The sequence below is a fragment of the Chiloscyllium punctatum genome, chromosome 7 (assembly GCF_047496795.1).
Source record: "Chiloscyllium punctatum isolate Juve2018m chromosome 7, sChiPun1.3, whole genome shotgun sequence".
Taxonomy (NCBI): domain Eukaryota; kingdom Metazoa; phylum Chordata; class Chondrichthyes; order Orectolobiformes; family Hemiscylliidae; genus Chiloscyllium; species Chiloscyllium punctatum.
In genome coordinates this window covers 133340787-133356755 of record NC_092745.1, presented here as the reverse complement: position 1 = coordinate 133356755, position 15969 = coordinate 133340787, and the positions used below count along the sequence as shown (strand labels likewise).

General features: G+C 44.3%; 1 protein-coding gene across 1 annotated transcript in view; it reads left to right on the top strand.

The window, feature by feature from the left end:
• LOC140480160 (leucine-rich repeat and IQ domain-containing protein 3-like) overlaps window positions 1-15969 on the top strand; it is a 41436-nt gene that overhangs the window by 13097 nt on the left and 12370 nt on the right. Inside the window, exons 3-4 of the mRNA XM_072574892.1 lie at window positions 9773-10093; window positions 13074-13207. Of these exons, the coding sequence (XP_072430993.1) occupies window positions 9773-10093; window positions 13074-13207 (455 nt within the window). The remainder of the gene's footprint in view (window positions 1-9772; window positions 10094-13073; window positions 13208-15969) is intronic.

Here is a 15969-nt window from a genome sequence, read left to right as displayed (position 1 = left end):
TCTCTTCAGCCTCCACACGCAACTTCCCATTACTATCCTTGATTCCCATTACTATTCCTACCCTAGTCATTCTTTTATTCCTAACATACCTATAGAAAGCCTTAGGGTTTTCCCAAATCCTATCAACTAAGGACCTTTCATGTCCCCTCCTTGCTGCTCTTAGCTCTCTCTTCAGGTCCTTTCGGGCTACCTTATAACTCTCAATCGCCCCTATTGAACCTTCACGCCTCATCTTTACAAAGGCCACCCTCTTCCATTTAACAAGGGATTCCAATTCCTTATTAAACCACGGCTCCCTCACACAACCCTTTCCTCCCTGCCTGATAGGTACGTACTTATCAAGGACACTCAATAGTTGCTCCTTGAACAAGTTCCACATATCAATTACGCTCTTGCCTTGGAATCTACTTTTCCAATCCACACATCCTAAGTCATGCCTCACCGCATCATAATTTCCCTGCCCCCAGCTATAACTCTTGCCCTGTAGTACACACTTATCCCTCTCCATCACTAGAGTAAAAATCACCGAATTGTGGTCGCTGTCCCCAAAGTGTTCACCTACCTCTCGTTCTAATACCTGGCCTGGTTCGTTACCCAGAACCAAATCCAGTATGGCCTCACCTCTTGTTGGCTTATCTACATATTGTGTCAGGAAACTCTCCTGCACACATTGGACAAACACTGACCCATCTAACGAACTTGAGCTATAGCTTTCCCAATCAATATCAGGAAAGTTAAAGTCCCCCATAACAACCACCCTATTACTGTCACTCTTCTCCTGAATCATCTTTGCAATCCTTTCTTCAACGATTCTAGAACTATTAGGAGGCCTGTAAAAGACTCCTAACAGGGTGACCTCACCTCTCCTATTCCTAACCTCAACCCAAACTACCTCAGATGGCAAATCTTCGTCCATCTTCCTTTCCACCGCTGAAATACTATCTTTGACAAGCAAAGCCACACCCCCCCCTCTTTTACCCCCACCTCTGACCCTACTAAAACATTTAAACCCTGGAACCTGCAACAGCCAATCCTGTCCCTGATCTAGCCATGTCTCCGTAATAGCCACAACATCGAAGTCCCAGGTACCAACCCACGCTGCAAGTTCACCTACCTTATTTCGTATACTTCTGGCATTAAAGTATACACACTTCAAGCCACTCTTCTGTTTACAGGCACCCTCCTTCGAGATTGATGCCATATTCCTAACCTCCCTACACTCCAGGTCCTGCACCCTAAAGCTACAGTCTGGGTTCCCATGCCCCTGCAGAGTTAGTTTAACCCCCCCCCCCCAAGAGCACTAGCAAACCTCCCCCCAAGGATACTGGTGCCCCTTAGGTTCAGGTGGAGACCATCCTGTTTATAGAGGTCCCACCTTCCCCAGAAAGAACCCCAGTTATCCAAGTACCGAAATCCCTCCCTCCTGCACCATCCCTGTAGCCACGCATTTAACTGTTCTCTCTCCCTATTCCTCGACTCTCTATCACGTGGCATGGGTAACAAACCAGAGACAACAACTCTGTTCATTCTAACTCTGAGCTTCCAACCTAGCTCCCTAAAAGCCTGTCTAACATCCTCAGCACTCCTCCTACCTATGTCATTGGTGCCAATATGGACCACGACTTCAGGCTGCTCCCCCTCCCCCTTAAGGACCCGGAAAACACGATCAGAGACATCACATACCCTTGCACCTGGGCGGTAACATACCAAACGTGAGTCTCTCTCGTTCCCACAAAACCGCCTATCTGTGCCCCGAACTATCGAGTCCCCGATTATTATTGCTCTGCTCTTCTCCACCCTTCCCTTCTGAGTAGCGGGGACAGGCTCCGTGCCAGAGGCCTGAGCCCCGTCACTTACCCCTGGTAAGTCGTCCCCCCCACAAGTATCCAAAACGGTATACTTGTTCTTGAGGGGAACGGCCGCAGGGGGTCCCTGCACTGGCTGCTTCCTCCCAGTCACCCTCACTGTCACCCATCTATCTGCCATCTTTGGAGTTACTACTTCCCTATAGCTCCGATCTATGACCCCCTCTGCCTCCCGAATGATCCGAAGTTCATCCAACTCCAGCTCCAGTTCCCTAACACTGTCTTGGAGGAGCTGGAGATGGGTGCACTTCCTGCAAGTGTAATCAGCAGGGACGTCCATGGCATCCCTCACCTCATACATGTTGCAGGAGGAACATTGCACTGCCTTCACTGCCATCCCTCTAAAGCTAACCTTTATTTTAAAACAAAACTGGGTCTAAAGAATACAACAAGCAAAATTCAGCACTTACCTACTTACCACAACGGATCTTATTATTAGGTTAGAGGAGGAGGGCGGGTGGGAGGCACTACCTCCGTAGTGCCTCGGGTTCTTCAGCTGCGCGCTTTTAAAGGGGAAACAACCTACCCAGGTAAGCTTACGCTCTACCTGCTTCCGGGTCTCGGCTGCCTCTCTGGTCGTCGTCACTTCCCCCTGCTGCTCCCGCTCTTTCTGTGAAGAGAGAGTGAAAAAAAACACCGCTGCCCGCTACCGGTAAGTACTTTTAAAACAAACAGTCTTACCTTAGCTGCTGCTCACACTCAAAATTCTTCTATGTTCTCTGTTCTTTTGTCTCAGTTCATTCCTTCTTTCTTAGCTTAATTTTCAGAGGGTTGTCTGTAGGATGAGCATGCCACTCCGCCAATGGGACGTTCACAGGACCTTTAACACGAGTGTGATGACTCTACCCTTTCTCAGTAGTTCGGATAGCTGCCTCAGTAGTCAGGAGGGTGAGGAATGGTCCCTCCCAGCTCGGGTGCAGTTTGTATCTTTGCAGGTCTTGATCAGGACCCAATCACCCGGTTGTCAAACTCAAGTGGAGGTGTCTGGGTCAACAGACCCTTCTTCCTAAGGACAGACAAAGAGCCAAGCGCCACAATATAGGTCTTTAAAAACTTATCATTGAACTTTACAGTTGGTAATTCCCCTCTTCCACCCAAGAGAGGTAATCCAAACATCATCCTGTAAGGAGAGAAGCCTCTATCACGTCTAGGCGCAGTCCTAATGCATAGCAATGCGATAGGTAAACATTTGTCCATGGTAATCGAGTCTCTAAGACTAGCTTAGATAATTGCTTCTTTCAGGTTTGATTCATTCGTTCCACCCGTCCAGAGGAAGGCGGGTGTCAAGGAGTGTGGAATTCCCAAGAGATCTCTAATCCCGCCATTACTTCTTGTAGGATCTTAGAGGTAAAATGGCTACCTTTGTCTGAATCTATACTTTCCACCACTCCATTCTAAAAGAGTTTTCACTACTCCCTTCGAGGTAGCTGAGGACATTGGAAATGTCTCCACCCACCCAGTTAGGTGATCCATTAGGACTAATAAGTACTTTTGTTTCCCAATGGGGGTAGTTTGGTGTAATCCACCTGTATACTTTGAAAGGGTCTCACCCCTGGGTTTCTTCCTCCTCTTGGCCCCCCCCCCCATTACTTTCTTACTAATCTTTTGGCAAGTTGTACACCCTGCGCATATCTGTTTTGCCAACGTATATAATCCCTTACATCCATATTTCCTTACGACTAAATCACACATTGCTTGCACTCCCCAGTGACTCTCCTGATGTAGGATAGCTATAATCTCTTGCATCATCATTTTATTCAACATTTCCTTCCCATCGGGTAACATCCAGCTCCCATCTGCTGTCTTTGCAGCTGCTAAACCTTTTAGTCCCTTTTCCTCCTTTGCAGTAAACAACGGGGCACTCTGAAGATCTGAGATTGTAGGTATTAGGGAGTATATCACTGCTCCTTGTGGATTCAGGGTTGCTTCTTTACCTACCTCATCGGCCAGTCTATTTCCTCTTCCTTCCGGTTCATTCCCCTTCTGATGTCCGTTTATATGAACTATCGCTATTTCTCTCAGGAGTAACAGGGATTCCAGCACTTGTTTCATCAATTCCTCTTGAGCTAGTTCTTTTCCTCTGCTATTTATCAGTCCTCTTTCTTGCCAAATTTTTCCGAAGGTATGTACCACTCCAAACGCATATTTGGAGTCTGTACATACCGTTCCTTTTTTGTTTTCTAAGGTTCTGAGAGCTCTTTCTAGGGCATAGAATTCACAAGTTTGGGCTCACCAGCCGTTAGGCAGTCTTTCAGCCTCGATAACGCTTCCATCTATCCCGTCTACTACAGCATATCCATTGTGCCTTTTACTCTTAATCATCCGGGAGGACCCGTCGATAAACAACCGAACTCCCACATGCAACGGTACGTCTCTCAAGTCCATTCGTACTTTAGTCTGATATTCAGTAATATCAAGGCAGTCATGTTCTGGATTGCCAAGGGCCACCCCCCTCACCCCGCCACAGAAATGTAGCTGGATTCAAGCAACTGTCTGTGATTAACACAAGGTCATCCTTGTGTTAATTAAGATTGTGTCTATTAAGATTGTCTCATATTTCAAGATCCTAGAGTCCGTGAGCCATCGTCCTGCTTTCTGATTTAATATGGTCCGTACCTGATGTGGGGTGCTGACTATTAAAGCTCCCCCAAAAGTAAGCTTCTGACTCTCCTCTACCACTAAGGCTGTTGCTGCCACTGCCTGCACACACTCTGGCCAGTAATGTAGCTTTCCATTCTTTAATTAACAATGAATTAATGCAGTCATGTTTTAAATTAACCATGAATCAATATGACAGGTCACTGAGAAAGAATCCTGCCATTTAATATTGATTCAGGCTAACACAATTGATTTATTATAAATATTAATGATTAATTATATATATTACATAATTTAGGGTGGAAACGCAACAAGTGGCTAAAACATTTTTAAAACTGTAGTCACGCAGTTCTGTTTGTTTACCAGTCACTTGTGACTTCTCATCCTGTTTCTGTAATTGTTTTGCTCGAGCACATTCATTTTTAAGAACCTCAACAGATTCCATAGCACCTTTTGCAGTTAATTCAATCCCCAATTTGGTGGCAATATCTCGTCATGAGCGCAAAACTGATTCTTTGTGCCTCTCATCACAAAACTTTTTCGTTCCCACTCCCTTGGGCTTAAAATTTAAGGATGATGACCTTGCTGCCCCCGTATCGACTAGGAAAACTACGTTCTCTTTGTAAGGTCCCACCTTTAAATTTATCAAGGCTTCCTGGTGGGTCCCCGGGGGCAGGACCTCCTGACACCCCTATTTTTCATCAAGGTTCATAAATGGCACTGCCTTTACTTCCTTTTTCAGATCTCTCTTAAAGTGACCTGTCTTTCCACAGTAATAACATCCTGCCTGTGGGGATTTCCACTTTGATCCTTGTTCCTGTCTACAAGACCCCTTATCATCTCCTCCCCGATCCCTTCTCCTCCCTTTAGTTTCAACATGCTGCCCGCCACCATTCCGGTTTCCTTCTCCTTTTAGTTTTGTCCTTTTTTTTATTACCTCATCAACCGTGGTTATCATTATTTTTGCCTTCTATTTCTGCTTCTCATGTTACGTTGCCAGATCAATTGCTGAGCCCATTTAACCAACTGAACAGCTTTAGGGCCACCTCATGGCCATTCCTCATCACCCAATGTTTTGTTTAGACCTTGATTTTTAAAAAGGAATATTGCAGTATTTCTTGCTCCCTGTAATCTCAAATATAATTTATCAATTTATGTTTGTTAACTTTAAAGCCTGTTCCTCTATAGGAATCTTACTTGTAAATATATATTTATATATTATAAATTCATTTATTCAGTGTTTAATATTTAAAATGTAAAATGCATACAGTTCCCAACTTTGAAATTCACTATAATTACCCAGCTTTAGTCCCTTGATTTAAATCCAAAATCAGTTTCTTAAGTAGTCCTGACCAGTCATTGCTCAATTACAATGCTATAGGTCGTTTTTCCGCTGATGGGGGAGTGCCGAACCAGAGGACACAACTTAAAAATACGGGGTAGACCATTTAGGACAGAGATGAGGAGAAACTACTTCACCCAGAGAGTGGTGGCTGTGTGGAATGCTCTGCCCCAGAGGGCAGTGGAGGCCCAGTCTCTGGATTCATTTAAGAAAGAATTGGATAGAGCTCTTAAAGATAGTGGAGTCAAGGGTTATGGAGATAAGGCTGGAACAGGATACTGATTGGGAATGATCAGCCATGATCATATTGAATGGCGGTGCAGGCTCGAAGGGCTGAATGGCCTACTCCTGCATCTATTGTCTATTGTCTAAAAAAAGCTTCTGATGTATGAATAATGGCCGAATCCAAGGTCACCGATTTTAACCATAGGATTTTTTTTCGATTTATTACAATCTAATATTGAACTAAAATTTCAACTGTCCTCCATAAATCACTTTTATGTAAGGATAAAAGAGATTAGTTAGAAACTGATAGTAAGGCAGTCATGACCTGTAAAAAGAGCAGGAGTTAACATTTTATTTCATAATCTGTAAAATCCTTAACCTTAAAAGAAATCATGTTAAAATTTCCATAATAGAAATCAGATTCAAAATAGTCCCGGCTCTCAAGCTCCAGGGAACAAACATTCAATCACCAACAAGCAAACGTGCATTCAAACTGAATCACAAAGGAATCACAAAGCTGTACTAGCTGTACAGCTCTTTTCTCTCTCTCTCTCACACTCACTCACACACACACACACACACACACACACAGAGGCACTGTATCTCACAGACACTTTGAGCTTCCTGCAACGACTCCTCTAGGTTTTGAATATTTTTCTGGATATCTGGCTATAAGTTAGTTACGAAGTGTACCCTCAGTAACCCTTCAGCTACTAGCCCTTCTGACATGAAGCATAATCTGATTCCTTCTGACTGTAAGGTTGTTTTCAATTGACATTTTATTTTTTTTTATCATTTCCTCGCGTCCGAGGATTGTACTTCCAATCTCTTAACATTTTTCTAAAGGACTGTCCGTTGGGATGTGGTCCTCGGATGTCCCTTTCATGTCCCCTTCGACACTTAAATGACTATTATTATTTCCCATTTTAATACTCGGCAGTTTCTTTATGTAATTTAATTAACCTTACTGAGGTCAGGAGTCACCTTCTTCCACACCCACTTCAGGGTCCTGACCTTCGCGTGGGGGATTTCCCCTCTTAACAACCGGTCTAAAGCTGGGTGGTCGAATCAGATAGACACCTTACTCTTCAGATTAATCTAGCCAATTAAATACTTTATTTTATACGTTGCCAATTCCCCGTACTTCTCGTACGCCCCCGACCACCAAGGCAATACTTAAGGGTCCATTTTCTTTACCTTGGTCTGTGCACAGAGTTACCTGGTCGTTTCAGCACACCCCGTCCCGCAGCGATTCCCAGATATATCCACCTGGCAGCAACTACCGCTGCCTACCCTGGTCTACCGGATTCACCTAACCTAGTCGCCCACAACCCCAGTTCCCCGGATTCCCGGATATATCCACCTGGCAGCAACTACCGCTACCTACCCTGGTCGACCGGATTCGCCTAACCCGGTTGCCCAGAACCCTGGATATATCCACCTGGCAGCAAATACAGCTACCTACCCTGGTCGACCGGATTCGCCTAACCCGGTTGCCCAGAACCCTGGATCCCCGGATATATCCAACTGGCAGCAAATACCGCTGCTTACCACAGTCGCCCGGATAAATCTTTTAAGACCTTTCTTACCCGGGTCTTGTGCACACAAAAGTCACCCGACCGAACCCGCCGTGTCTGCCCGTCTTGTTTCCAGGGTCTCTCAGTCCAGATCATGCTCGCCCAAGCCGCCGCGGCAAAGAGAGAAACTAGAGGACGCCGAAATTAGCGAGGTTCACCTTCTCCGTTTATCCCAAAAATACCAAGCGACCGGAGCTTGGGATCCCGGATGAGCCCCCATATCTGTTAGAAACAAAATCAATAAAATTTAGACGAGACCACCAACACTGGAAACAAGACAATTTATTCTACGATCTTATTCGAAAGGGCATCAATTGCAGAAGCAAATGAGCAATGAAAATTCAAATTCTTACACAGTTATACCTTTGAGCTGCGTGAGGTCATCTCTCCCAACTCCTACATTACCCAATCTTTCTTAGTATTCTACCACTACCCAGCTGCGCTCTGCCCTTATTGCCCCCTTCTCTCCAAGTTGGTAACCTTTCCCTCTGTAAGTGCTGACATGAGGCTAAACTTGGATCTTGATGTTCTTTTTTACTTTGCTTGTAACATCTTCCATTGTTCATAGGTACATTCCATTCCTGAACATACATTTTAACAATGTCTCTTTTCGTGCCTAGTTTATGCGTTTCAGCTATCTCAGCTATTTTGCTGAGACTATTATTTAAAACATTATGATGAAAGAAATTATTTGCTTTAATAATTCTGCACTAAAGTTAGTACACAATTATCCATAATTATACATTAAAGATAAAGATACATTTCCCTAATGCTTACTTAGCTGATATTTTTCTTGTTCCCCTTTTCTGCACATACACTCTCTTGCTTTTCTATTTCTGCAAAAACAACACACTTCCCTATTTCTTACAACTCCTATTACTAAACCACCTCTAGATTCAACGTGCCAGCTCTCATGAGCTTTCACCATATCAGTTTCTCATGTGAGACCTTGTCAAAGGCCTTGCTGAAATCCAGATAAACTACATCAATTGCAGTACCCTCAGCCAAACAATTTTCTCCAATAGTTCCCCTACCCCTGATGTGAGACACACTGCTCTGTAATTCCCTGGTCCATCTCCTCCACTCTTCTTATAAAGTGAAACTATGATGATGCTACCTAATATGGTGATGAAACGTCTGAAAACAAACCTTCCAGCTCAGCGAGCAAACTTACATCCAAAGTGAGACAATATTTGTTGACGTCCAGTTCTCTAGCACATCCCCTGTGGCCAAAGATGATTTTAAAATTGTGTCAGCTACTTGGGATAAAACTCATTTGGACCTATATATCTGGGTGATTGTTCAAATTAAGCAGTCTGATCCTTTCAGATATGGTTCTGCTTACTTTCAAATAAAATAGAATGCTGGAGTACAGAAGGATGCCAGTTGGCTCTCTTTAACCCTGCTGGCGTTTCTGGGTGAAACCTTATGACGAGCAAAGAATTTTAGAGACAAAGTCTGGGTCCCAACTTTGCCCAGGTGAGGAGGCAGCCAATAAAGAGGCATTTATCATCCTCCTTGGGGTGGGCAGGAGGCCCACCAGGAGGGCCTACAGTAATACTTCACCTGCAGTCCTGTGCTGCTGAGCGAGAGAGGAGAGTGCAAAGCCATCTTAAATGACATTGAGCCCAGAACTCTGAACAATATTGTCAAGAAAACAGATAGCCCAAAGTTGGTAAAAGTCATCGGAAGGAAAACCCCTCTACAATATCGGTCGTGGCTAAGGCTACAATCTTCTTGTACCTTCATGGGACAGTGAAAATCAGCACCAATGGCTGTCCTGCCTGCTGCCAGGAAGCTACCTTCATATTTCTGGTGACTCTGAAACTCAGCAGGTCGGGGGAGGTGGAAACACAGACTGATGCAATGTGACAATTAGCCCCCTTTTGATCCTTGCTTGACCTAACTGACTACACACCACTGTAAGCATTTGATGCTACATTGACCTCAGTTTCATCAAGGTCAGCCTGAGATAGAAACGCAGCAGGGGTCTGACCCGACAGGTTTTTCTCAAATTTTGCTTCTGTTCCACATCCAAATCTCCCTCGGTGAGGCTGGGTCAATTCCATTGTATAAGAACTAATTAATGCCACTCCCCATTCCCTCTCCACAGCCCTATTACTGGCTATGATGTACTAATTTGTTTATTTTTCCTCCACTATCAGATCATTAATCTCCCAGATGAATACTTTTGGACCGATCTGAAGTGTCTGCAGGTCCTCTTTCTCCATGACAACATCATTGGAGACATAAGAAATGCCAAATCCCTGTTCTCCTGCCCGAACCTCATTATTCTCACCCTGTTTGACACCCCAGTCAGTCTGCTTCCAAATTATCGCCATCACGTTGTCAACGGCATTTTGTCTCTTAAAGCCTTGGATCACTTTGTCATCGCAGATGAGGAAATCATTGAGGATTGTTTACAAAGGAAATATTTCAAAGCTCTAAGTCCACATTTCTTTTTTCATCTCCCTTCCCCTCCAAAGGTTGGTGCTTATATTTAGTGTGGAGAAAATAAAAATACTTATGAACAGGTTGAAAATCAGAATGTAATTCAGAAAAAAATGGGGCCATTTCCTTTTAAAAATAGATAGCAGGCATTCTGGGAGTCACTGGGAAGACAATAGTGTCACTGGGACTAGTAATCTAGAGACTGAGATCATGTTCAGGGTTCAAATCCCAACTCAGCTGGATGGCTGGTCGGTGATCCCAACAGCATCGGTGTAATTCCTGTACTTTCTTCTAACCTCATCCCTTCACCTGAGGTACATGACCCACTGGTTAAATGACCATTAGTTGTCTGTCTCTCTCTCTCTAATGAGAGAGCAGTCCTGTGGTCTGGTGAGACTATAATGTCTTTTTACCACCACTGTATATGACCAGATTAACTTAGATCTGATATATTGGTTTTGAAATCACTTAGCCTGCCTATCACTTGCTGCTTATGCTGTAGACATATTGTGTAGCTTCACCAGGTTGATACCTCATCTTCAGGTATGCCTGATGCTGCTCCTGCACTCTCCATTGAATCAAGTTTGATCCCCTGTCTTGATGGTAATGGTTGAGTGGGGGATCTGCCAGGCCCTGGGGGAAGTTGCAGATTGTGCTGGAGTACAATTTTACTGCTGTTGATGGCCCACAGCACCTCATTGATGCCCAGTCTTGAGTTGCTTAATCTGTTAAGTGTGTATCATTTAGCAGTGCCACACAACGTGAAAGAGGGTATTCTCAATATGAGGGCAGGACTTCATTTCCACAGGGACTGTGGGGTGGTCACTCTAACCGATACTGTCATGGACATTGATGCATCTGCAGCTGGCAGATTGGTGACAGTGAAATCTAATATGATTTTCCCTCTTGTTAGTTCCCTCACCAGTTGGTGCAGGCCCAGTTGAGCAGCTATTTTCTTTAGGACTCGATCAGTAGTGCTTCTGTCAAGCCTCTCTTTGTGATGGACTTTATAATACCTCAACTAGAGTACAATTTGTGCCTTTGTCTCCCTCAGTGCTTCCTCTAAGTGTTGTTCAGCATGGAGGAGTACAGATTCACCAGCTGAGGGAGGACAGTATGCGATAATCAGCAGGACATTTCCTTGCCCATGTTTAATCTGAAGCCATGAGACTTAATGGGGTCCAGAATCAATGTCAAGGGTTCCCAGGGCAACACACCGACTGTAGACAACTATGCCACCATCTCTGGGTCTGTCCTGCTGGGACAGTGCGATATTAATTCATGTCTCTCCAGCATTAGTCAAGGACTTTGGTTTTATTGACATAACCATCATGCTGCCACCTCTTTATGGAGCAAAGCTGTGAAAATTCATCTGAGATTCAGATCAGTTATGATCTAATCAATTGTTAGTAATTGTCTTGAGGGACTGAATGGCCTCCTTCTCTTCGTGTTCTCATTTAATTTGCTTCCCTCATCCTTCAGAAATGCGATCCAGATCAGAATAGCTCTCAACAATAAAAGAAACTCCCTCCCTCTCTGCTTTTTTTTTGCCAATGAGGTTTACACAAGTTACTCAGAGTCCTGCAGTGCAAGCACTTTCTCCCAACCAACTCAGACCAAGCCTTAAGCCTGGGACTTTGATATCGATTCTTTAGGAAAAAGGTCTACCAATAAATAAATCATTGAGAGTCCAGCGTAGGTGTGGGTGGAGAGTGTTAGAGCATGCTATCTAAGAAAATGAAGCACCAAACCTAGAAACTGGCGCAGGGTTTGTTCCAGGTGTGATAAGAAGGCCGAGGTGAAAATGAGGACTGCAGATGTTGGAGATTAGAGTCAAGATTAGAGTGGTGCTGGAAAAGCACAGCAGGTCAGGCAGCGTCCAAGGAACAGGATTCCTGATGAAGGGCTCCTGCCCGAAACGTCGATTTTTCCTGTTCCCCAGATGCTGCCTGACCTGCTGTGCTTTTCCAGCACCACTCTAATCTTGATCAGAAGGCCTGGTATGTGTGATAGGGGTTTAGGACATGGGGAGTTTAGGCCCTAAAGGTATTACACCTTTATTGAATCCAGAAAGTTGCAGGGTCCCCAAGAGGAAAACGAGGTGTTGTTCTGGAAGAACTGAGCCTCACTGGAGCACAGCAGCAAGCTTGAGACAGAGATGTTTGCTAGGGAACATGGTGGTGTGTTAAAGTGGTAGGCAACTGGAAAGTCAGGGTCGTTTTTGCAGGCAGAACATAGGTGTTCTGTGAAGTGATTACCCAGTCTGCGCTTCGTTTCCCCAATGTAGAGGAGATCACATTGTGAGCAGCGAATGTATTAGATTAGATTGTGAGAAGTGCAGGTAAAGTGCTGCTTCCTCTGGAAGGTATGTTTGGGCCCTTGGATATTGCGGAGGGTAAATGGGCAGGTGTTACACCTTTGGCAGTTGCAAGGTAAGGTGCCATGAGTGAGTGGGGGTGTTGGGAGTGATGGAAGAATGGACCAGGGTGTCCCTGAGGGAACGGTCCCTGTGGAAGGTGGTTAAGGGAGGGGAGGGGAGGGGAGGGGAAGGGAATATGTGGCTGGTGGTGGCATCTCGTTCAAGGTGGCAGAAATGGCAGCTGATCATCAGGATTTGTTCTCACTGTTTGGAAACCAGCATAGAAGCATCCTATCTCTAACTTCCTCCAGCCCTTACACCTCTCCCTATCTCTGTAACCTCCCCCAGTTCCTATCTTTGTAACTTCTTTTAGAAAACATTCCTCTGGTATCTCTGTGCTTTTCCAGTCTGGCCTTTTTCCCCTCTTTAAGATGTTAATTAATAACTCATTGTTTTGGCTCTGTATTTGATTTCTTCTCCTATTGTTTTCTCTTTTTGTTCAATGTTATATTTTTGTGTGATTACAAGCCTGCAAAATGCTGGAACATGTTTTACTAAAGGTGCTGCATAGATATGAATTGTTGTTTCGGTGTGAATAAGCACTTTGATCTCTCACTGAAAAGGAATCCCTGATGGTGTTTTTACTTCTCACACAGACTTCGACCTGGCAGAGTGAGTTGGACCATCTCAGAACTCTACTCTCTACCATCAACAACATCCTTGCCCATCACTCTCCGGTGCTGATCATTCAGCGATGGATCCGTGGATTCTTGACAAGAAGGAAGTTGAGGTGTTGATTAACTTGGACCTCATCGGGTGTACCCTAGAACTCTGTGGGAAGCTAGGGATGTGGTTTCTGGGCCACTTGCTGAGATATTTGTATCATTGATAGTCACAGGTGAGGTACCAGAAGACTGGAGGTTGGCTGATGTGGTGCCACTGTTTAAGAAAGGTGATAAGGAAAAGCCAGGGAACTATAAACTGGTGAGCTATCATCAGTGGTGGGCAAGTTGTTGGAGGGAATCCTGAGGGACAGAACTTACATGTATTGGAAAGGCAAGGACTGATTAGGGATAGTCAACATGGCTATGTATGTGAGAAATCATATCTCACTGAGTTTGAAGAAATAACAAAGAGGATTAATGAGGGCAGTGTTATAGATGTGATCTATATGGACTTCAGTAAGGCGTTTAACAAGGTTCCTCATGGGAGACTGGTTAGCAAGGTTAGATCTCACGAATTACAGGGAGAACTAGCCATTTGGATTCAGGACTGGTTCAAAGATAGAACACAAAGGGTGGTGGTGGAGGGTTATTTTCAGACTGGAGGCCTGTGACCAGTAGTGTGCCACAAGGATCGGTGCTGGGTCCACTACATTTCGTCATTATATAAATGATTTGGATGTGTACATTAGGAGATATGGTTAGTAAGTTTGCAGATGACACCAAAATTGGAGGTGTAGTGGACAGAGAAGAAGGTTACCTCAGATTACAACAGGATCTTGATCAGATGGGCCAATGGGCTGAGGAATAGCAGATAAAGTTTAATTTAGATAAATGTGAGGTGTTTCATTTTGGGAAAGCAAATCCTAGCAGGACTTATACACTTAATGGTAAGGTCATAGGGAATGTTGCTGAACAAAGAGACCTTGGAGTACAGGTCCGTAGTTCCTTGAAAGTAGAGTCGCAGGTAGATAGGATAGTGAAGGAGGTGTTTGGTATGCTTTCCTTTATTGGTCAGAGTATTGAATACAGGAGTTGGGAGGTCATGTTGCGGCTGTACAGGACATTGGTTAGGCCACTGTTGGAATATTGCGTGCATTTCTGGTCTCCTTCCTATCGGAAGGATGATGTGAAATTTGAAAAGATTCAGAAAAGATTTACAAGGATGTTACCAATTTGGAGGATTTGAGCTGTAGGGAGAGGTTGAATAAGCTGGAACTGTTTTCCCTGGAGGGTCAGAGGCTGAGGGACGACCTTATAAAGGTTTATAAAATCATGAGGGGCATGGATAGGGTAAATAGACAAAGTCTTTTCCCTGGGGTGGGGGTGTCCTGAACTAGAGGGGCATAGGTTTAGGATGAGGGGGAAAAGATATAAAAGAGACCTAAGGGGCAACTTCTTCATGCAGAGAGTGGTGAGCTGCCAAAAGAAGTCCTGGAAACTGGTACAATTGCAACATTTAAAGGCATCTGGATGGATATATGAATAGGAAGGGCTTAGAGAGATATGGGTCAAGTGCTGGCAAATAGGACTAGATTAGTTTAGGATATCTGGTGGGTATGGATGGGTTGGACCAAAGGGTCTGTTTCAGTGCTGTGTATCTATATGACTCTATAACTTCCAAGTGAGTATCCATCATTCCTGGGCTCAAAGACCCATACTGACTTAACATCCATCAACAACAGTGCTTTTAAAATTCCCATCCTTGTGTTCAAATATATTCATAGCTTCTCCCCTCCCTACCTTTGCAAATATTTCTAATTCTGGTCTGCAACACATCCCTGATTTTTTTTATGCTCTCTGATTAGTGACCATACCTTCAACTGCCTGGACTCTAAGCTTCATCAGCTTCTCCACCTCTCCATTTTTCTATTCTGACATTCCAAAAAACCCATGCTGTTGACTGCTACATGGTTACCGAAAATGCCTTGAAACTTTTTATCTACGTTCAATGTCATGAATAATTACAAGTCATCCTTTCACACACTTTCTTGAACCCACATCACCGATACTTAGATGATGTGTTCATTTGGTTTGTTTTCCGTTTTATGGAATCATAGAATTCCTACAGTGTGAAAACAGACCCTTTGGCTCAACAAGACCACACTGACCCTCCGAAGAGTAACCCATCCAGCCCCATTCCCCTACATTTACCCCTGACTAATGCACCTAACCTACACATCCCAGGACGCTATGGGCAATTTAGCATGGCCAATCCACCTTACCTGCTCATCTTTGGATTGAAGGAGGAAACCTAAGGAGGGAGACACAGGGACAAAGTGCAAATTCCACACAGACAGTTGCCTGAAGTTGAAATCAAATCCTGGAGCTGTGAGTGGTGCTGGAAAAGCACAGCAGGTCAGGCAGCATCCGAGGAGCAGGATCTGCAGTCCTTGTTTTTACCTGGAGCTGTAAGGCAGCAGTGCTAACTACTGAGCCATCGTGTCACCCCTTTCCAGGATCTTGGCTGTGTACAATCTACTGCTTCATTCACTAATGTTCAAAACAGCGACTGCACTCCAGAAAGAGTTGGGCGTGTACTGCCTTTGAGTGAACCACTATTTCTCACATTGGCAATGCAAATCTTTTCACTTATTTTCAGTTACAAGACACTGTTGAAAAATGTAATGTTACTAAATCACACTGGAGCAGATTCACCCATCACCCTCCCAGTTCTGTATCCCCTGATCTACATTGGCTCCCGTGCCAGCAGCACTCAAATTTAAAATTCCATCCTTAGTATAGAGTGACAGAGATATACAGCACAGAAAAAAAAGCCCTTTGACCCATCGAATCCAGTCAGAAATAGGCACCTAATTATTCTCATCCT